The 21297-nt window shown below is 37.4% G+C and overlaps 3 protein-coding genes and 1 long non-coding RNA gene across 9 annotated transcripts; 2 read left to right on the forward strand and 2 right to left on the reverse strand.

Moving 5' to 3' along the window:
- Positions 1–163: 163 nt before the first annotated feature.
- Positions 164–14664, reverse strand: LOC105687532 (neuroglian). Of its 4 annotated transcripts, XM_012403255.3 has the most exons (13): positions 14517–14664; positions 12848–12933; positions 12131–12263; positions 10298–11713; positions 9760–10220; positions 9315–9671; positions 8944–9199; positions 6632–6952; positions 6310–6535; positions 6074–6230; positions 4838–5113; positions 4289–4378; positions 164–4049 (listed from the first exon to the last, which is right to left on the reverse strand). In XM_012403255.3, exons 2-12 carry the CDS (start codon positions 12912–12914, stop codon positions 4290–4292), a joined length of 3759 nt encoding a protein of 1252 aa, XP_012258678.2. In that variant the 5' UTR covers positions 12915–12933; positions 14517–14664; the 3' UTR covers positions 164–4049; position 4289. The 4 variants fall into 4 exon arrangements, with proteins under 4 accessions (XP_012258678.2, XP_012258677.2, XP_012258679.2 ...); XM_012403254.3 differs by lacking the exon at positions 4289–4378; XM_012403256.3 differs by lacking the exons at positions 164–4049; positions 4289–4378; positions 4838–5113 and adding an exon at positions 5184–5897.
- On the forward strand, positions 13018–14510 carry LOC125500580. The gene is made up of 3 exons (XR_007277953.1): positions 13018–13350; positions 13639–13857; positions 14277–14510. It is a non-coding gene; the product is annotated as an uncharacterized LOC125500580 (long non-coding RNA).
- A 336-nt stretch (positions 14665–15000) lies between the features above and the next one.
- On the reverse strand, positions 15001–19629 carry LOC105687569 (scm-like with four MBT domains protein 1). Of its 2 annotated transcripts, none has more exons than XM_048653713.1 (8): positions 19495–19629; positions 18687–19424; positions 17947–18356; positions 17765–17854; positions 17188–17687; positions 16254–17104; positions 15516–16186; positions 15001–15424 (listed from the first exon to the last, which is right to left on the reverse strand). In XM_048653713.1, the coding sequence occupies exons 2-8, from the start codon at positions 18730–18732 to the stop codon at positions 15254–15256; spliced, it is 2739 nt and encodes a 912-aa protein (XP_048509670.1). In that variant the 5' UTR covers positions 18733–19424; positions 19495–19629; the 3' UTR covers positions 15001–15253. The 2 variants fall into 2 exon arrangements, with proteins under 2 accessions (XP_048509670.1, XP_012258753.2); XM_012403330.3 differs by lacking the exon at positions 19495–19629 and having other exon boundaries at positions 18687–19162; positions 19242–19478.
- Positions 19630–19699: 70 nt separating this feature from the next.
- On the forward strand, positions 19700–21278 carry LOC105687570 (peptide chain release factor 1). Of its 2 annotated transcripts, XM_020853191.2 has the most exons (3): positions 19700–20073; positions 20143–20267; positions 20333–21278. In XM_020853191.2, exons 1-3 carry the CDS (start codon positions 19916–19918, stop codon positions 21226–21228), a joined length of 1179 nt encoding a protein of 392 aa, XP_020708850.1. In that variant the 5' UTR covers positions 19700–19915; the 3' UTR covers positions 21229–21278. The 2 variants fall into 2 exon arrangements, with proteins under 2 accessions (XP_020708850.1, XP_012258754.1); XM_012403331.3 differs by having other exon boundaries at positions 19700–20267.
- The last annotated feature ends 19 nt before the right edge of the window (positions 21279–21297 follow it).

Here is a 21297-nt window from a genome sequence, read left to right on the forward strand (position 1 = left end):
TGAATTATTGTACATACACGTTATGGACATATTGTTGTGTTATATTTATTGCGTAAGAGAATGAGAATTGAAGTTCATTATCATGCACACAGCACACTCATACTACATTGACTAATTTGACGAATTAAATCAATTAATATTAATTTATGATTACTAAAATTTATTTGTTTAAAATGTTTTATTCATCGTATTGACACGGGGGGATGTTATACATAGTATAGGTGGTATGCTGGAATGCATATTGTAATTTTAACTATACACATAACGTCAGTTTTAAGTGGAAATTTAAGATTTGCAGATTTTCATTATTATACGACGCGATATTACGTCAGTAATCGGTGTACATGTATACTATGTAAGTATATAGAGTTTTAATCATGTAGCTATATCTTCTTGGATAATTCAGAATATACAATATTACACAGTATATGGTATGTGCCGATGATAATTGAACAGAATAAAATATTTTTTTCTTGTTTCTCATTTTCTTTTATACCTACACATATATTCGTCGGCTGAATTCATTGACTTCACTTTGTAAAAAAGCTTATAATTTAAGTGCAACTAATTGTAAAAACAATTATATATATAATTTGTATATAATATAATTATATAGGTATATAGTATATATATATGTACGGAATATAATGTATACATAAAGGTAATATTAATTATACAATTGTACAACTTATAAAAACGGATATACAGATATAAATATGCATATACAGAGCAAATATACTTCCGTCAGTTCAAAAGATATAATTTAAAACCAGAAAATATTTTACTCTCTTATATGTATATTTATATGCTTGTATGTATCTGAAAAGTAATGTACAATGAATAAAATCACGCGCGCAGCGAACCCGTTTACTTTGTTCTTTCTTTATTCCTTAGTTTTTTTTTTTCAACTCACGTCGTTCACATCGTTACACGCTTCAACTTTTGAACTCGTGCACTTCATTCATGAAAAATTTATCGAGTATTTCGTTAATTTAAATTTTGTAGCTTTTTAAAACTTTTTGATTTTGTCAATAATCTTCACCAAAATTTCAACTGTCCATAAATTTGTTTATATTCAACTATTACTGCAACGCTCTGTTTCCCCCAAATGCAAACAATTCATTGTAATATACCATGTATAAATAAAATTCCTAAGACTCAGCTCAAAATTCTGTAACGTGATCCCTGTTTAAAAAACTTGAAAACAATAATTTCTTGGACAATTCGGGCCATCGTAAACATCGCGGGACTGAGGACCTAAATAACGAAGAGCGTCGGCCGTATTGGATCTCGGTGTTACAGGCATCCGTTACAATGGAAATTACTATAATAATGACGATTAAATTTAGTAACTTCTAATTAGGGTAAATAAATTGCGGTATTGAATGATCACTAATAATAAAATATACAATGTGTATGAGTACAGTTTTCTCCATCATTTATATTCAAATAATATAAGTCTTCGTCACAATCATTATTACGGCTAAAATAATACAACGTATTGCGCGTATCGAAAAAAAGAGAGAATATGTACTTCAAAAAACCCAAAAGAAAAGACCTAATAACAATAAAATAATACAAATAAAATAATACAAAAAAGGTAATTAGCTGCCATTTGTTCACTCAACGGGTTAAACTTCTTCATTTACATGATATGATACCGCAATTAAAATTCACGCGTCCGACCGATACGACGCGATACAACTGGCTCTCATTTATATTAGTTTACTATTTTAACAGATTCCAGAGAACAGTGATAATTTATTCCGACGCTCTCCTCTGAAATATATTTCTCCGATATAGATAGGACCATAAATATATCGTGTTATACATATTTGTATAATATACGCGGTAGAAAACATATCAATGGAAAAATATAGTTGATGTAAAACGAAATCTTGAACCTAAAGTTCGCACGAACAAGGGATGACCATGATGAGTTCATTTGTATATTTGTTATAATCGTTATTATTTAAAGTTTGTCATCCGATCTTTGAAATCAAAATTTATCGTGCATCAATACTTAGGGCGTAACCGAATGAAAAAACTACAAAACGGAAGTGAGGAAAATGAAAAATATTGATGATACATTTCGTAGGTAGCACATGATAGAAAAATATACTAACATATATGTATATTGTACACGTTTATACATACAAATCTCGGATTCTGCTAGTAACTATCCACCTTTTTCAATCATCGAACAGTATATGAACCGCTACGTGTACAATATACATAATTATGCTGCTAAATTTGAAAGTTCAAACCGACTACTTGATTTACATCAAAAAATAATCGATGGGCTTTTACCAATATTTCGGACAAGCCTGTATAAAAATGTGATACATATGGTATATGTATAATTATATGTAATATGATAACATTTTATCTGATAATACCTTCTCTGGCGCGACCGTTACCTAATAACGCTCTAATGTTACTTCTTGTTAATTCACTTGTTTTAATTTTTTTTTTCAATTGCTATGTTTGCCTTCTCAATAATGATTATTATATAATGTCTCTATAAACTTTCTTTTCCTTTTTTGTTTTTTAATTTCAATATATTAAATAATAATATATCATCCTAATTCTAAAGCCACTGCTATACTTCAAAAATGTAGAACTACGGATACTTAATAGAAAAAAATTATTTATGTTCACGAACATAAATGCGATGTGAAAATTTTCTCGTAGACATTCGTTTCAGCAAAAGCGTGCTTTACATAGAAAAAGCAATTATTATAGTAGAGGCCATGTGTTCTTATTTAACTATCGTATAGAATATTTATAATAGTAATAATAATAATATATTAATATCATATCCGTAATTAATATCTTTTGAGATTGATTGGGGGAAAAAAATATCTTGTAATTTCTCGTCGTTTAACGGAACGAGATTTACTATGTATAACTTAATAGAATGTTAGAAAAAGTTTTACCAACGGTATTGTTGGATATAGAAAAAAACAAAATGAAATAAAGCCATTTTGCTGGATGGACTATAGGTACAATATCGTCGGATAAGGGATACACGGTTTTCGGTTGTGCCGGGCACGTGATGGGAAAGGGCATTAAGCCCCGGAAGAGATTCTACGAGATTCGAATGAGCTCAAAAATTATAATTAGATTCAGTCCAGGCCAGACTGTAACACGATTTCACGTATCCACGAGTTGATTTTACATCCGAATCGAGTTTGCATTTATAAAATTCAGTTGTAAAATACACATTGAATTTTCAACAACTTGCACCAAAATATTAAGAGCTAAGGCTCTATAAAATACCCCACCCTAGAAATGCGGGTATGAAGTTAGATAATTTGATTCGCGGAGTCTAGAATAAAAATAAGCTTCATCAATCGAAATTTATAAATGCAGTTTCGATACTCATCTTAAAAAAAAATGACAATGAAAATAAAATGTAACTTTGTTACCCTGTAGTGTCCAATCTGGCCCTGTTAAATGTTGGCGTCAATGATAAAATAGTTTCTACAACCACTTCCATCGATAGCTTGCTGGCTATTTAATATCTATTATCAGTGGGCTTCATATTCTATCGGAGATATTGACATATTTTCAATCAATTTCGATTGAATAAAGGCTCATAATAAACCAGACAGAAAATTTACTTAGAAAAGAAACATTATCTTCTCTGTAAAATCAAGAGAACGAATTTCAGTGACCAGAATGTATGACAACTAAGAGCTTTGAGCTTAACCACAGAGGTGGAATATTTTTCTGTATTTTGATTCATTTTTTGGCATGGTCAGACTATCTCCGACGAATACAGGAACCTAAAGATAAAGTAACTAACTGGCAGTACGGTGTGGACATTGCGCCCAGCGCAAGGTGCATAGCGGCTGCTGAAGAGGCAAAGATGTAGGTTCTTGTCTTAGCCTTATTTAAGGTAAATATTAATAGTTACATAGAATAGACAGCTGTAGGGGGTTAGACATACGTAGCCATGGTGCCTGTTGGAATTGGGGGTGTCTCCTCAGGTCTTCCTTTTGGCCCGTATTGTCCGATGAATGATCCATCTTCTGTGAAACGGCCTAAAATTTTTCAACGCAATCAGTACTTGTGCTCAACGATCCTATACCACTATTTTCTACACTTTGGTCAACTCTTTCTAAATTATAATCTATTGCTTTGTGAAACAAAAACATTAGATCAGATAAGGAAATACTAGCATGACTATGAATTAATTTAACAAAGGTTTGAGGTACAAAACTTAGGGATTATGAAAGAAACGTTAGTTAATAAAATGAGGGATTGAAAACAAGCATCCCACCTCAAACTAGCGTAGCAAACGCTTGTGCGTTGGGTTCCTGCTTCTTACGGCCATATTGACCAATGAATGACCCATCCTCGTTCATACCCGCTGTTGTGTCAAACCAGACAATGCGCAAGCAACACAGGTATAAAGGGTGAGAAAAACCATGAAAAGCAGAAAAATAAAATCACAGTTCAAATCATAAAATTATATAAAATAACAGGGCATGTAAAAATTATTTGTCCTACAATAAAAAATATATCTGTGTGCTATTTGTTACTTCATCTAAATCCGAGAGCTTCTTTAACAAAATAATTTCAAATGCGTGTGTGTGTGTGTGTGTTTGGGGGATCTAACAACTTCTGCGACTTTTATCTGAAGTGATAAAGACCACTGATATAGTTGCAACGGAAAAAAGGCGAATTGTGGAATATATTCCAACAAGCTGCACTATTTAAAGCATAAAAAAAGATCATTTTGAAATCTGGCACTGCTCACACTACAGGATCTCTTGGTAGTGAATGTCTACACAAAATAAAGAGAGCAATAATAAATTCATAAACTGACCAGTATCTCCTTCGCCGTATTCTGCCATTGAATCAGTATCTGACTCAGGATGTTTTCCATCTTGGTGTGAAGAGGAAGCGAGAGAAGCACGCCCTCCAGCAGACTTAGTGTCCAAGGGTTGAGAGTATTCGTGAAAACCACCACCCTCTTCAGGGTAGTCACCACGACCTGCAGCCAGCTCCCGTTCATGTACTGCGTACTTTCCACCTCTGTTGCGTTTGATTACGCACACAATTATCAATACTAGCAGTAAGAATGCAATTGCCAGCATCATTCCTGAAGATACAAATATGAGACGATATGATATGATCGATGAATTATAAATGTCGAGTATTAGACGTACTCGTTGATAGTACCCTTGATTTTTATATAATGTATAAGCCGGTTCGTTATACATAAATGTTAACATCACAACAAAAAATTATTCGGTTCATATTTTTAGATAGATGGGAGTTGCTTTTTTTTTTACAGCGGATACAGAAATCACAAACCCAGGAGCAAAGGAATGAGGAAAAAGATTACAGTAGTACTACAACAGCACCAAAAAGTAAAGTAGTGGCAAGTAGAACAAAGTTTCAGTAGTAAAGTTTTAAATACAGAAGAAGAACAAAGGATTGTGAAAAAGTCCGGAGTAAACTTAGTTTAATTACAGAAGGGAAAAAGGGTCAAGTTGCAAAATGAAATAGTATCAGCGGACAGTAAAGCATAATAGTGTTGGTAAAAAGTAGATTGAAGTAAAAAACTACAATTCTCAGAGCCCAGGTCCAGAAAAAAGTTCCAATCTGTGGATGATGCTTCAAGAGATTCGCGTTCTGAGATTCTGAAGAAACGTAGAAGACCAGGTATGCTTCCACAACGTTTGTAGTGCCCGCAATGCTTTACCATGATCAGTTAGAGGCAAGGAATCAACTTGACAAAACATAGCAATTTTGAATTTTTTTCAAGAGATATGCATGAAGCTTCATGCAAGAAAGTCAGAATACAGAAGAGCTGAGACGTATACTTAGAGATCCGCAAAGAATTCGTTTGCTGGTATTATTGAACTAGGTAACTGTGCCTCCTGCTAAAAAAAAGTTGAAAAGTTGAAACGTCAAATAATACTGAGTCTTGATTGGATGTAATCTTGGATTTTCATCGCTTCTTTTTTAAATTTCTCGTAATAAGTGTATGCGGCAGTGTAGAATATGTGTTCATAAAGATGGAATATAGCTTTGTGACGTGATGAAAGTCTTTTACCTATGAACCATCCAGCTGTTGCTACATTTTCTTTGGGTTGAATATACGGATCTTCTCCGCTTGTATCAACTTCCTGTGGTAAGCTCTCTGTAAGATGTTCACCATCGACGGACACAATTGACATGACGTAAACTTCTCCTCTTGTAAGACCTCGTACCTGCAATTATAGCTTTCAACCTATCTGTTTTCGATTGTTGATAGTCGATAACGCGCATTCAAGTTGGAATTCGGTTTACCTCAGTGCTGTCCTCGTTGAATTCTGGCAAGGTTTCTTGACTGATCGTTTCTCCTTTAAGTTTATATTTAACAAAGAAATGGCTGCCTGGATTCCCATCTTGGCTGGGTAGCCAAGTAACTCTGATGTTTGCAAGACCATTATCCGTAGGAACACGCTCCCACATGAACTGAGGTACTTCTGGCGCTACAGAAATTGCACTACGAGTCATTCGCTCAATGAAATATCTGTAATAATGTTTGGATATTGAAAATAAGGTTCAGAGCTTTAGATTCCGATTTCATTATTTGTCAGTTGCAATAATTGAAGTTATTTCTACTTACTCTTCACCTTCACCAGCTTTTGTCATTGCTCGTATGTGAATCCTATACTTAGTGTTTGGGATCAATCCTGCCAGTTTGACTCTGGTGGCAGTTGGATCTCTAATATGAGGCTCTCTTTCGAGTAATGGGCCAACATTGGTGCCGGTTACAATGTGATAATAAATTTTATATCCTGTAAGAATCCCATTTGGTTTTTCCGGCTTTTTCCAGACCAAGTAAAGGGCACTGGACCCTAATGGAAACCCATCAAATGATTGAACTGTTCCAGGAACCCCCTCCGGTGTTTCAAAACTCAGTGTCTCTGAAGGTGGACCGTTGTACCTGCGGAAAATGGGGAGAAAAATTGAGATATCTCGATGGGCAAAATTCGTAGTGCACTTAGCTCAACGGACTCGTGTTCCTGGGGTCAAAATACGTAGGAAAAGTGTAATTCCAAGGGGGGTACGCCTTGGAATTTTGTCGAATTTGGACCAAAAAAAAATATTTTATTTTATATGCTAATCTTATGTATTTTGACCTCAGGAACACAAATCCAAAAGCCAAATTGATCTATCTGTGAAATTGATCGAGTTATCGCCAATTTTTCACTTTTTGGAGCAGAAAAATTGAGATATCTCGAGGGGAAAAAATCGTAGCTCGATTTGGCTTTCGGATTCGTGTTCCTGAGGTCAAAATACATAAGAAAAGTGCCATACGATCAATTTTAAAAAATAAAAATTTTTGGCCAAAATTTGAAAAAATCGTAAGGGGTACACCTTGGAAAAATCTCAAATTTTGGCCAAAAATTTTTATTTTTTAAAATCGATCGTATGGCACTTTTCTTATGTATTTTCACCTCAGGAACACGAATCCGAAAGCCAAATCGAGCTACGATTTTTTCCCTTCGAGATATCCTCAAATTTATGCCAAAAATCGCGAAAAATCGCGAAAAAATGGGGATAACTCGGTCATTTTTTAAGATAGATCCATTTTTCTTCCGGATTCGGATTCCTAAGCTCAAATTACATTAAAATAGATCAAAAAATCAATTTTTTTTTTTTGACCCCAAAAAGCTGAAAATTGGCGATAACTCGATCAATTTTAGAGATAGATCAATTTTTCTTTCAGATTGGGATTCCTGAGGTCAAAATACGCCAGAAAAGCATATTAAACCCAATTGAAACCATGATTTATTTTCGGCTCCAAAATCGAATTTTTTCTTTTGGCTTACAAGAGTAATGTCACGTATAATCAGCTCAGGAATCCAAATCTGAAAGCCAAAATCATCTACTCGTGCAATCGATAAAGTAATCATTAATTATTCGCTGTTGGGAGCAGAAAAATTATAAGACATATCGATTGGTTTTAGTCGTAGACCCACTTTGATTCATCGCAATTCATGCATGGGTCGAAATATTCGAATTTCTCGGTCTACGAGGGAGCCCGAGCTTTGCTGGAGTCAGGTAGCCAGGGGCGCGTGGTTTGTTGTGAGACGTCACCTTCGGGGTTGAGCAGAGGTGACGCCCCACAACAAACCGCGATCGAAATATTCGAATTTCTCAATTCACCAGCAAACCTGAGCTTTGCTGGAGTCAGGAAGCCACGGGCGCGCGGTTTGTTGTGAGACGTCACCTTCGGGGCTGAGCAGAGGTGACGCCCCACAACAAACCGCGCGCCCGTGGCTACCTGACTCCAGCAAAGCTTGGGCCCGCTCGTAGACCGAGAAATTCGAATATTTCGAGGCATGCATGGATTGCGATGAATCAAAGTGGGTCTACGACTAAAACCAATCGATATGTCTTATAATTTTTCTGCACCCAACAGCGAATAATTGATGATTACTCGATCGATTGCACGAGTAGATGATTTTGGCTTTCAGATTTGGATTCCTGAGGTCAAAATACGTGAGAAAAGTGCTATACGATCAATTTTTTAAAATAAAAAATTTTGGCCAAATATCGATATTTTTTCTTGGGTTTTAGATGCTATTCTTATGTATATTGACCTCAGGAATCCGGATCCGAAAGCCAAATTAAGCTACGAATTTTTTCCGTTGAGATATCTTCGATTTTTCGCTTTTTGGAGAAGAAAAATCGAGATATCTTGATGAGAAAAATTCGTAGCTCAATTTGCTTAACGGATTCGTGTTCCTGGATTTTTTTTTTTATTTTTGGGCCAAAAATCACCTTTTCTTCAATGGGTTTCCTAGGATATTTTTATGTATTCTGAGCTCAGGAAATCGGAGCAAACGAATTAAGAAATGTCGATTGGTTTTAGTCGAGTCCAATTTAGTCGACGGATCCGAAATAGAATGCTATCTAACAGATTCTTACCTGCCGTTGTAAGCAAGGACTCTTGCATAGTTTTTGCTATATGGAACGAATCTATCAACTGTAGTACGAGTGGTGTCATTCTTGACCGGAATTTCTCGCAACCCTTCTTCGCCATCCTTATCTGTCCAAGTCTGAATTTTATATCCCTTGAAGAATCCTCTGATTGATTCATTTGAGACTGGATTCCATGATAGTATTGCACTTGTGCTCCCGAGCACTTTTAAAAGTGTAAAGTTTCCTGGCGATTGCTGCGGAACTGCGAATGAAACACGGCAGGATTGAATATTGATGATGAATCGTACCAACTTTGAAAGCTACATTAAGATTCCAGTAAATTCATCAAATTACAATAAGAATATCATGATAATTACCGTCTTCTCCGGACCATCCATCAACTTCGTGCGGGGACACCCGAGACTCTCCCTTTTCGTTAATGGCAACAACTTTGATTTTATATTTTTGAAAAGTGGGCTGATTATCTATGATAAGCTTATGCCGCTTCCAGTCGTTTATATCTTCAATGGTCCATTCTTCGCCAGGTATATCTCGCCTGTAGAATACTCGGTACATAAACCTCGGTGCATTATGTTCTATCTGGGGCATTACAGTCCAGGATATGACTATATTTTGCGGGTCTGTTCCCTTGCCTTCGACATTATCTGGGTTTTTGTAAGGCACATCAGGCTGAGTCGTACACACCTGACTGTGCGGAGATGGTAGTGAAGCACCTGCATAGAAGATAAGTAGTAATATGTGGATCACCAATCAATGAGATAGAATATCTCTCAATACAAAATCATCACGCTGAAATCTCACCTATTTTATTCCAAGCCAATACTCTGAAAGTGTAATTAGCCCATGGGGTCATTGGAACATTGTAGGTTTGATCGGTAGCAGGGACGTTGTCATATGCGACCTCCCATGTGTCAGGAGTGAAGCTGGTATTGGACTGGATTGTATACCGAAGAATGGGTGCTCTGTTGTCACCCATTGGGGCCCATCGAACAGAGGCTTCATCGCTCAGACATCTCACTCCATCTAATCGCGGTGGGTTTGGTACATCTTGAACAGTCAGTGTAGCTTGAGCCTCTACTTCATCTAACTCCGTACGAGCGACACACGTATAAACTCCTGAATCTAGCTCTGTTGTTTTTGTAATAGTCAAGGAGTAGTCAGTGCTTCGAACGAATCTTGGTTCCAATTCAAAATCTATCGGCTCTCCATTGCTTAGCCAGTCGATTGCTAGAGTTAGACTTGAATCAGTCACAGCATTGCACCTGGAAAACGAATTTGGTACAATAAAAAGTTAAAGTTAAACAATTTGTTTCGAAAATCTTTTTTCTTTATTCAATACCTAAACGTTGCTGTCGATCCAGCTGCAACTTCATAGTCTTCAGGTCTGTCAGTAATGGTGGTATGCTCCTTGACAACTAAATTACCAGAAGCATCAACGCTTCCGAATTTATTTGAGGCAAAGCATGTGTAAGAACCTGCATCCAAAAAATCAACGTTCTTGATTTCCAAGTCTCCAGATTCCAAAGTGTTGTATCTGCCTCCGGTCAGTTCCAGGCCATTTCTGATCCACTTTACTTCAGGTTTTGGAGCTCCAAAGACACGGCAGGTAATACGGATTGTTCTACCATTAACAGTTGCTTCATTGGTTGGAGGCTGAGTGATTTCTGGCTCCAAAGCCAAAACATTGACGTAAACATCCTTGTAAACGTATCCCAAAGAATTAGTGGCATTACAACCATAGTTTCCTGTGTCTTTCTTCGTCAATCTCTCAATAACAATAGAATTTGCCGACACTTTTCTCCTGGGATTAGGAGGTGCTTCAGCTATTGGTTTTCCATTGTGAATCCACTTGATCTGAGGCTCAGGAACTCCACTAGCCTCGCACCTAAACTCAACTGTCTCGTCCTCAGCTGCACTTATGATCTCTGGTTCTACCGTGAAGTAGGGGACAGCCAAAACTTGAAGATTCACAGAGTACGACTTTGCATCACCCACACCATTGGATGCTTCACATGTGTACTGACCTTCATCTTCAAAATTAACGTGCTTTATAACTAGGGACTTTCCATAGTTGCCTTGTGTTATTCGATCACTAGGGTTCAATATTTGACCATTTTTATTCCATATTATTTGCGGTAAAGGCGTTCCGCCATAAATGCAATACAACTCGACTTTTTTTCCACGTAAAGCGACCTCGTTCTTTCTGGTAACATACTGTTTCACTGGCTCATGCTTATTCTTACTTGCCGAAGCCCCAGTTGATATGACATTGAGCAATACCCTGTTACCTAGCTTGTATTCATTTCTAAATACAGAAGTGGCTGCACAAGCATAGTAAAAGTCGTTCGATGCATCGTTTCTAGTGACGTTACTGAACCATAAGTTGCCCTCAGGATCAAGGGTCATTCTGGAATTGTTGATGGATTTTATTCCACCATCGGTATTCTGTATAAGCCAATAAACGTTGGGTTTTGGCCATCCATCAGGAGGCTGACATGTCAGTTTGAAGGGGTCTCCTTCATTGGCGTTCAAAGTAACAGGATGCTCATCTTTAAACGAATTTAGTTCTGCTTTACGAACGAACACAGAATTGGAAATAGCAGTTCCCCACTCGTTTTCCGCTATGCACTGATACTGGCCCAAATCTTCATCTCGTGGCTGCGCAATCACCAAAGTTCCTCTACCAGGCTGCTGTGAAATTCTGTTATCATAAGCTTGCCATTCAAATCGTTTTCCGTTCTTCTCCCAGCGATACCTATTTGGAACAAGTATGTTATTAGTCATATGATGCTATCATGTATTTTATTTCGTAATGAAGTCTTGGAAAAAAAATTATAGTAGGTGATAACATTGTTAAAAAAAAAATTTGTGATAATACATCTTGGTGATCAAATTCACAGAGATGAATGCTAAAGAGATTCATGAATGAACAAAGAAAATGTAGTGGTATTAAATTATAGTCTAGGTCATCTCCTTAATTACAACTAGTTAAGCAGTTGCTTGAACTTCACCATATTAGATGGGGAAACTTGGCGAGTAACGAAAACTAGACAAATTAATTGTTTCAGCATCTTTCACAAAGTATGTTCCACTTCAAGCATATAAATATTGCTGGCTAACTGAAGAAAATAACCTATAGCAGACTCATTCGAAAACAAGTTTCCAAACTTACCTGGGTGCAGGTTCTCCTTCTGCTTCACATTCTATGAGAAATGGTTTGTCATTTTCATTGATTTTGGCCTGAGCAACTTGGAAGAGCTGTTCATCTGTCGGTGGTTGTTTGGATATCCGTGGCGGGGATTGTACTGTAAAAATAGTATGAATGAAAAAATAGAAACAAGTTTAACCAAAGTGACAATGTTTTGTCAACAAATATTGAGAACAGGAGTTCATTTTCTATTGCTCCCTAGTCTCAAATGCTCATTGTCGATTGTGCATGTTATACAATCATTTTCAGGCTCTCATAGTATACAATAGGTGCAGATTAGTTCAATTGTGTGCTACATATGGAATCACAGAAGCTTGAATTATATATTAATCAGTAAAAAAAACTTGGGCATGTGATATAAATATATTTATCGAAAACATACAGCTGAAGATAGTTTAGCTTTTTCATTTATAGCTATCAGAAAAGTTCTGATTGCAAAAACAAAATTTGAAGATAAATTAAGACTGTAGTTACAGAGTAGTTGAGACAAAGTATAGAACAGCTAATAACAATTATATTAGTAGGTTTGTCACCTTCTATGTTATCCGGTACTTTTACTATAATATAGAATTATAGAAAATTAATTATTCTGCACATGTTTCGCTATGCAATAACCAGGTAATCAGGATTATGTGTACATCATGAATAAATAAAGGCATAGGAAATACAAAATCTACTCACTCAGCGCAGACACCTGTAGAATGGCCAATGCCAGGGGTGCAATTGTGTGCACTAATAGGTGCCTCATCTTGATTCAATGTCACTGACTAGAATCAAAAAATATACAGAATATAGAAAATTATAAATTATATCAAATTCTGAGTCTTAATTAGCTCCGGAAAGTTTATAACTGAAAGTCTAATTTATCTAATCTAGCAGCGAAAATAAATGTCTTGCAACACATAACTCGGCTGATTATTTAATCGTGTATATTAACATGGTCTGTACGAAAGATTAAACGGGGTGAACCAAAAAAAAGAAAAAACTATTCGTATTTGGATGAAATTGTCTGACCGTATTTCTATATTATCGCAATAGATATAGTTTATTTGTCAAGTACGTAATCGATATCCCCGATCAATGCGTAAGGCAATTCAAATTTGCGTAGCTTCGCTGTGTTACCCTTTAATAACGGGATAGCAGGAAGAAGGATCAGATCATATTCTGCAAGGGTGAGGGCATAGGTGAGGGATACTTTTTTATATTTCTTTGACCAATTCATAAAGGGCACGAATATGGATACGAATCGACAGGACCGGTGTCACGACGCTCACGTCAATATGATTGATGTGCTGTACCGTAAATTGACTGACGCATACATTTTTCGCTTTCAATTTTACTCGAAGCGCAGAAAATTGTAGAATTCCTGCTACCCACAGACCTATGATCACGATCTGTATGTGTATCATAATACGCCAGCGTTCTGTGTGCGAAATTATTAAAAATTTCGAACTCGTTTTCCGATTCCCAAGGTGAGTTGTTTTGCTACGGAATACGAACCGTTGCCACAGGAGACGCAGCGGAAAAATGGGCGTGCTCGGTTTGCACTCTGTGAGCGCTTGGTAAGCGAAGCTTGGCATTCGGCGTAAAGGCGTTTTTAGATCCAGAAAGAGAAAAGGAGCGAACGAATGCAGGTGTGCGCTTTGGGTCGGCCTCGCTTTCCGTTAGAAGCATCGTCAGTGGCAATTACGGTAAAAGTTATGATTACGTAGCACACAAAATTAATGTTTCACAGGAATTTATAGCTGAATAAGTATAAAAAAAAACATCCAGCTAAACCAAGTCAATAGCATTCAAATGCTGCGGAATGATCGGATCACCGAATACGAAGGTGAGGCAAGTGGTTCGATGATCTCAACAATCTCGGTGTCCCTTTTATGAATGACAACATCGAACAGAAATAGCATCATATCTCTGTAGTACGTACGGTGCTCTGCACCACAACGAGCAGCGGTGCAACGTTTCTCGCATCAGATCCCAGTAGACTTAAAACCTCTCTAATTTCTTGTTCGATGAATTAAATTGGAATCTCAGACATTATTTCGTCGATATAATTCCAACCCAGAAGTACATACATGCACATACATAGTACGAAATTGAATCAATTAAGGAAACGAAACTGGCCGCGGCTCGCTCACGCTGGAGGAAGGAATCGGGCACACCCGCGATGACACGAATCAGCCTGCAGGAGAGTAAGAGACTGGCACCAGCATTGATCGCGCATACTTTTTCTGTCAACCTATCTGTCTCGATTACTTTCTGCTCATAAAATTCACCTTAAAACTTTATTCTCTGAATCATTTATTTAACCCGGTTAATCTGTATGTCGATGACGGCGCGGTCGACTTACCTGTCTCAATAATTAATCACTTTCGTCGCAACCAAACCCCATGCATCACCAAGGCATCGTCGAAAACCACTGACTGCTGCTGCTCCTACTACAGCTAACTGAAATTCTCTCAATAGTTTTGAGTGAGCTAATAGGCGGTCAACTTACGCTGCCAAGTTAGTACAACACGAATTACTCACACTGCATACTGGAGCCATCCTACATTTGTAAGTGCAACTATCGCAACCTGCTGTGAATGAACAAACAGCGGACGCATGCGTCAATGATTCAATGGTCGAGGAACTTCGAAGTATTCTGAAGCTTCATTGTTGGGCGTTCTTATTTCGAATGCATTTTTTTACCCATACAAAATGGTTTGAAAAGTCTTGCATTCGGGTTATAGATATTTCATGTTCATGAACACAAAATATTGCGATATGCATTCGATCAGTCTTTTCTAATCCAAGTTCATTGAGGTCAAGGAACAATGCTAATGATGGCTGGGTGACTGATTTAATAAATACTTTTTATTGGTTGACAAACTTCAACAATTATTGTAATTAAATTCCTCAATACGTTAATTTCATGGATGACCTGGTCAATAATTTATCATCTATCATTGCATTAAATATTACACTACCATTCGTATCCACTGAATGGATAATTGTTTATCGATCCAAAGTTCTAATCGTTACGGCATAAATACGGTGCTCAGTTTACTCTGATTATATTTATACTGTATCATCATTATCTACAAACTAAAGTATGTGATATTGCTCTGGTTCTACTTCATTTATATGGCGTAAGAAAAAAGTTACTTTTATCTGTTCTACATGTCGACACAGTTTCATTGCTGAAGTCATCCGCAGTTTCATGTGTTGAGTAAGAGATGGTAGATTCAACAACAGAAATGCCAAACCATCTATCTCCTGTAAAGGAATCAAAGTACAACCCATGAATGAAATATTCCACCTTCAAAAACTCGTACATGGTACAGAATTACGGCATTCTTCTTCTTACCTCTTGTTTTACTCTATAAGCGATATCTTTACAGTCCGTAGTTTTTCTGAGGTAACGAAAAACGTCGTCCACGCTCCAGAATAATGGATTTGAATCAAGTTTCCTAGTCTTTGGTCTCCGTTGTTTTACGTGTGCTATGTGGTACCCTGCTTCGGTGTCCGAGTACTCTGATTCAATGCTCGTATCCCATTCTCGGTCTCTTTTAGCATTTCTACCATTGTTGTCACCAGAATTACTATTCTTTGATTTCACTTTGCTGCTTGAGCTACTCGGACTTTCAACATTACTATCCTTACTTTTTCTATCATTGAATGAACTCCTTGAATCCTCTGAAACATTACTTGATGGCGATTCAGTTTTACAAAATTTTTCCTGTTTTTCAGACTTTTCCAAATCCTTCTGTATCATAATATCTATTTCCGAAAGTGGAGGCCTATCATCCAAAGTTCCAATGCTTTCTTCAACCTTTATTTTCGTTGGGTCTAACGGCAGAAGTTGTACTTCATCGTCGAGACATTCAACATCCTCTTCTTTTTCCTTTTCTTTGTCTTTGTTTCCCCATCGCCCTTTTCGCTTTCTACGACCACCTCTCCAGGGCTTTGGTTTTTGCACCAATATACTCGTGTAGCCTTTTGGTTTACCACGTCGTCCATTTGCTGCTGATGCTGTATCTAGGATCATAATTATAAACAAGAAAATGTCTCATTTCAACTTTAAAATTTGACAAAATAAACTTACTGAATTTGCTTTTCGAAGATCTGTGGCACTTGTCTGGGCATTCATCTTCAGGGATGTATAGTGGTCCAAACAAGTTTGGACACACCATTAATTTTTTGCAGATGTCCCTACAAAAATTTGGAACCATGTCCCCAGATGTAATAACTGCCACACTGGCCCTATACGTCTTGTTCTTATGCTTTGCTTTCAAAATTTCCAAATGGTATCCTGGATCTGGCTTCGAATCACATTGAAGAACCTTCAATATTCTAGCACTTCTATAGCCAACTGATACGATCATAGATAGGACTTCCCTCATTACCAGAGTCACAGGTCCTGGACCAACAGCTTTGGGTAGCGTCGCTAATTTTCCTTTCGATATCATGGGACCAGTGAAACATCGATAATTGAAATATATTTTTGGACACCATAAAGAGGACCTTGGCTCAGATATAGGAATATCCAGAATGTTATTTTTCTTAACTACTTTGGGTGGTGTTCTTAATTTTTTACACACTTCTACGTAGTCTTTTGGTGGTTTCAATGTGTATGAGTTTGATTCGCACCATCCAACAGGAAATATTTGCAAAGAATGCGTTGAGACAATGTGTTCTGGCCGAAAATCCTCGTAATTATCCAACTTGATCCATAAGAGATTATCTACAATTTTTGTTATGTGTGCTGCACAGATTGTATTCTCATTTTCTGGGTCCACAGCCTCCAAGTACATCCCTATCTCAAAGCCTGCATCAAGGGCACTCTGTCTCTCTGTAAACGAAGACTCTAGCGCAGCCTTAGAGTTTGTAGCCTCCAAATATGCATCCCAATCAAATTCTTCCGACTTAGAGATCCAACCTCTTGGATGTGTGAGTCTGAGGAACAGAAATATGAATGGCATAGTCGATAGTGTTTTTTTTATCATAAGAAAATCTTATTTTAATCTTAGATTATGTACCTTATATTATTCTTCTTGGTCCACTCAATGGGGAAAATATAGGGGTGATCGGCAGTGCACAGCCATGTCAATCTATCCATGTTTCCTGAATCCTCTACTTTTCCAGGTTCTTCATACACATCAACTTGAACAAGAAAATATTTTTGGTCAAAGACTTTGACTACTGTTGCTGGGCATATCTCAACCCTATTAATTGGTGAAATGGCTTCTAATTTCATCCCAACTTCAAAATTATGGTCTGGGTGGTCAGAAAAATTGTTGAACAAATTATTCCGAACCAGCTGAACTCTTGGCTCAGATTCGGTGAGAGCTTTCCATTCTTCATAACTGTGCGATTCTAGTATAGCACTCGGTGGTTCGAGAAACCAATGACTTCCCACATTAGAAACAAAACCATCATAATGCAAGCGCTCCGAGGTGCAAAATAACCAGAAATCCTTAACAGGTGACCCAGGAGTATCATATCGTAGCAACAAACGGCCACCAACGTTTTCTATAATCTGAAACCACAATTTTACAGGGTGAGATATTGTTGAACACATTTATGAGAATATCTCTGAAGAACTTGAATTCTCACCGTGGCAGGCCACAGTTTATAGGGATGCTGAATATCGCTAGCTTCAACTCTAGTGCCTTGCTTAATTCTCTCGGTCATGCTCAAGCCATCCTAGAAGATGTAAATATAACTTATGACATAATTTTTTATCAACCAAAGCTTTCTGGTGAAATGTATTTTAATAATTCTAACGATATACTGACTCCAGTAAGCACTTCTGAGGGTACAGATTTGGCGGTCGTAACAAACTCAGTCAATTGTTCCATACAGTACGGTGAGCGCTTGAGCACAAATTCTGGGGGCTCCAGTATTTTGTTGTTTCTCAGACACCACCCCAATTCGTGTGCAGCTTCTTTAGTCAGGTTGCACCAAAATTCAAGCGACCTATCATCTCCACCAAAGTAGCGTAATCTCAGAAGTGGACCGCAAGTCATCACTACTGAAGCAACCCAGTAAAGAGGTTCCTTATCTGCCTCTGGGAAACGAGGCACTTCTAAGGACATGCCAATTTCGATTCCACTTTGTAAACCGAGTTCAACATGTGGAAACATGATCTGAGGAACTTCCAGACTCTTTGTTCCATCCAAATAATCCTGCCACGCAAATCCATCTTCTAAAGGATAAATAAAATTATGAAATAACGAAAAGTGAACAAAACGACTAATGTTAATCGTATTGGTAATTGTAATGGGAAGAATTAAAAAATTAAATGACTCTTATCAAAAGTTGAACAAAATCAATACGCATTACAACAAAACTAAAAAATGAAAGTCGATAAGCAATTTACGTGGATATCTATAATGATAAATAATACGATCTTCTCTTGTTGAAACGCAAGTTAGTTCTGATAAGAACTATAATGTAGCTTACATTATAGTTATCATGGGATAACACGTGATACTTAAAATTGGGAAGAATATCAATATTTTACAAGTTTCAATACCTTTATCCGATGGCTTTTCCTCTGTTTGTTGAGTATCTGAGTCCATTTTAGGGCACGTCTACTTTCTTTCTAACATACTACACGTAATTATAACGGCAGCGCATTCACGAGCTGACGAATAATTGATAGATTAATAAAACCTTTTGCTCTGTCCTTGCTGTTGCAAATACGTCATGTATATCTATACGTATATTCCGAAACCCGTGGCTTCGTTTCATAGGTGATACGTTGGTTTATAGCTGGATCTTCTGACTACGATTTACGAAATTTCCGAGCATTCAAAACGAGACAAAAAGACAGATTCAATTTCCTCTATTTGTAATGAGAGCGAGATCGAATGGACTCGCGCTCTCTCGCTCGGGCAGGTGTTACTCTCGAACTGACGGTAGGCATTATCTGGTAGAGCTTTTATAAATAATATTTTGAACGCTTCTTCAATTCCTGCATGCCAATTCGTTGGTTGTACGTACGTAATGCTTTATAGTATGAAGATCGACAATATAATGCACACATTCATAATCATTCTACTCGTATAAATATAACTTGATATGGTACCTCAACAGTTAATAAAATATCGTTGTCAGACAGAATGCATCTATCCAATATAGACCAATTTTGTTTTCCCAACTGCACTCTGCAATTCGCAGCTTGCTTCGCGCCTCGCGCACATAAATGATCGGTCACGACTAAACTCATGTACTCGGCAAATTTTGATCAAGATTTTACTACCTGCACATCCTATAACGAAGAACGGACTAACGTGAGATAAACGTGAGCTGAACTAGTAGAGAGGCGCGTAAGATCTTACCTACTTTTGCCGCCGTCAATTACTAGCTCTTTCCAAAGCATCGGGACCGGGTAAACGTTCAACTAGACGATAGTGCGAGAACGAAGACATCGATAAAGAAGACCGACTGATTAGTTGGCAGATGACTAAATGAATGATCCATTCATGTCCACATTAGCTATAATATTATTGATCAATCAACCACGATTCAGCCGCTTGGGAACTAAGGCATTACGATTACGAATTTTCTTGTTTCAAATCTTAACCGACAATATCATGCTAAAATTGTTACTTTGACCTTCGCATATAAAGAGGGCACTACCATGTAAATTACAGATGACATTACTTTTGTTTTCATGTCAGAATTCGGAGAGTGACCTATCCAATAGGTTGAGTAATCAGATATTTTAGCAGAAAGAAGAGAGCAGAATATTCTTTGGAGATGCCCTATAATATGTCTTCGGTATTTCGGATTTGTACACGGTTCGGCTTTACACTCCAACGTTTTGGCACACAACATTGGAATCAGAATCAGCGCTTGTTGGTGAAAAATTTTACATGCCTGCCCAGGTTGGGTGAACACAATTCAAGCATTAGCAGGTTTGGTACGAATGCAAAATTGTCAGTGGCTGATCCAGTAGTGCGTAAATATCTGGATTATATTATCAGGAAGTACGACAAAGTCAAGGCAGGAAATGACAGTTTACATAATAACTCAGAACTCTTACCACTAGTGAGACTATTAGAGAACCGGCTCAGCATCGTTGAGAATATCTTGAGTCTGGATGAACTAGGTGATTATTTCTTTCTCTTAGAGTTGAGAATAATCTTTTTATTGAAACATATTTCATATCTGTAGGCACGGACAAAGACCTTGTGGGATTAATTGAGGAGGAGCGGTCTGTCTACAAAACTCAGCTAGCATTGTTGGACCAGGAATTGATAGAGGAGCTATTTTCTAATGTGGCTAATGATGACTGCCGTGATGTTGTTTTGGAGATAAGTGCAGGGGTAGGTGGTCAGGAGGCAATGTTGTTTGCAAGGGATCTTTATAGTATGTACTTGGGATACCTAGATTACTTGGGATACAAGTATGAAATAATAGATCTCAGTGTAGGAGATGCAGGAGGAACTCGTAATGCGAGTATATCCATTTCTGGAGATAGAGCTTTCTCTACACTAGTGTACGAGGCAGGTATTCACAGAGTCCAGCGGATACCTGCTACTGAAAAAGCAGGGAGAGTTCATACCAGTACTGTGGCAGTGATAGTTCTACCACAGCCATCAGAAATCGAGGTTATATTAGATGACAAGGATCTAAAGATTGAAACAAAGAGAGCATCTGGTGCGGGGGGCCAACATGTAAATACGACTGATTCTGCAGTTAGAATAGTTCATTTGCCTACAGGTATAGCAGTGGATTGCCAGACCCAAAGATCCCAATTAGCAAACAAGACCGTAGCACTACGTACTTTACGTGCAAGAATTTATGCTAAACAGCTTGCTGAGCAGCAGACTTCAACGATAGAGCTTAGGAAAAGTCAGCGAGGTCTTGGACTTAGAAACGAAAAAATTAGAACTTACAATTTCCAACAAAATAGGGTAACTGATCACAGATTGACCGATGGCACGGTGCATAATTTGAAGGGGTTTTTAGAAGGTGGAGAGGCACTTTTAGATCTGGCAAAAAAATTAGAGTTAGATGCCAAAAGAACTCTGTTTTTTGAGATGATTAATAGTGTGAGCAATAGCTGAATTCTAAGTTTGTGTAAATATTTTTAATAAAACTAACCATCGATTTATGATCATGTCGTTTTAATGCGG

This window comes from Athalia rosae, chromosome 4 (assembly GCF_917208135.1).
Source record: "Athalia rosae chromosome 4, iyAthRosa1.1, whole genome shotgun sequence".
Lineage (NCBI taxonomy): Eukaryota > Metazoa > Arthropoda > Insecta > Hymenoptera > Athaliidae > Athalia > Athalia rosae.

Bases quoted from the DNA above. Each gene is read 5' to 3' on its own strand.
- LOC105687570 (XM_012403331.3), top strand. From the start codon at position 19,916: ATGCCCTATAATATGTCTTCGGTATTTCGGATTTGTACACGGTTCGGC. The intron at 20,268-20,332 runs GTGATTATTTCT...TCATATCTGTAG, and splicing joins CTTGAGTCTGGATGAACTAG to GCACGGACAAAGACCTTGTG.
- LOC105687532 (XM_012403254.3), bottom strand. From the start codon at position 12,914: ATGAGGCACCTATTAGTGCACACAATTGCACCCCTGGCATTGGCCATT. The intron at 11,714-12,130 runs GTAAGTTTGGAA...TGTTCCAAATAG, and splicing joins GAAGGAGAACCTGCACCCAG to GTATCGCTGGGAGAAGAACG. The intron at 6,536-6,631 runs GTAAGTAGAAAT...ACATTATTACAG, and splicing joins AAAGCTGGTGAAGGTGAAGA to ATATTTCATTGAGCGAATGA.
- LOC105687569 (XM_048653713.1), bottom strand. From the start codon at position 18,732: ATGGACTCAGATACTCAACAAACAGAGGAAAAGCCATCGGATAAAG. The intron at 17,855-17,946 runs GTCAGTATATCG...TACATCTTCTAG, and splicing joins CCTCAGAAGTGCTTACTGGA to GATGGCTTGAGCATGACCGA. The intron at 15,425-15,515 runs GTAAGAAGAAGA...ATTCCTTTACAG, and splicing joins CTTATAGAGTAAAACAAGAG to GAGATAGATGGTTTGGCATT.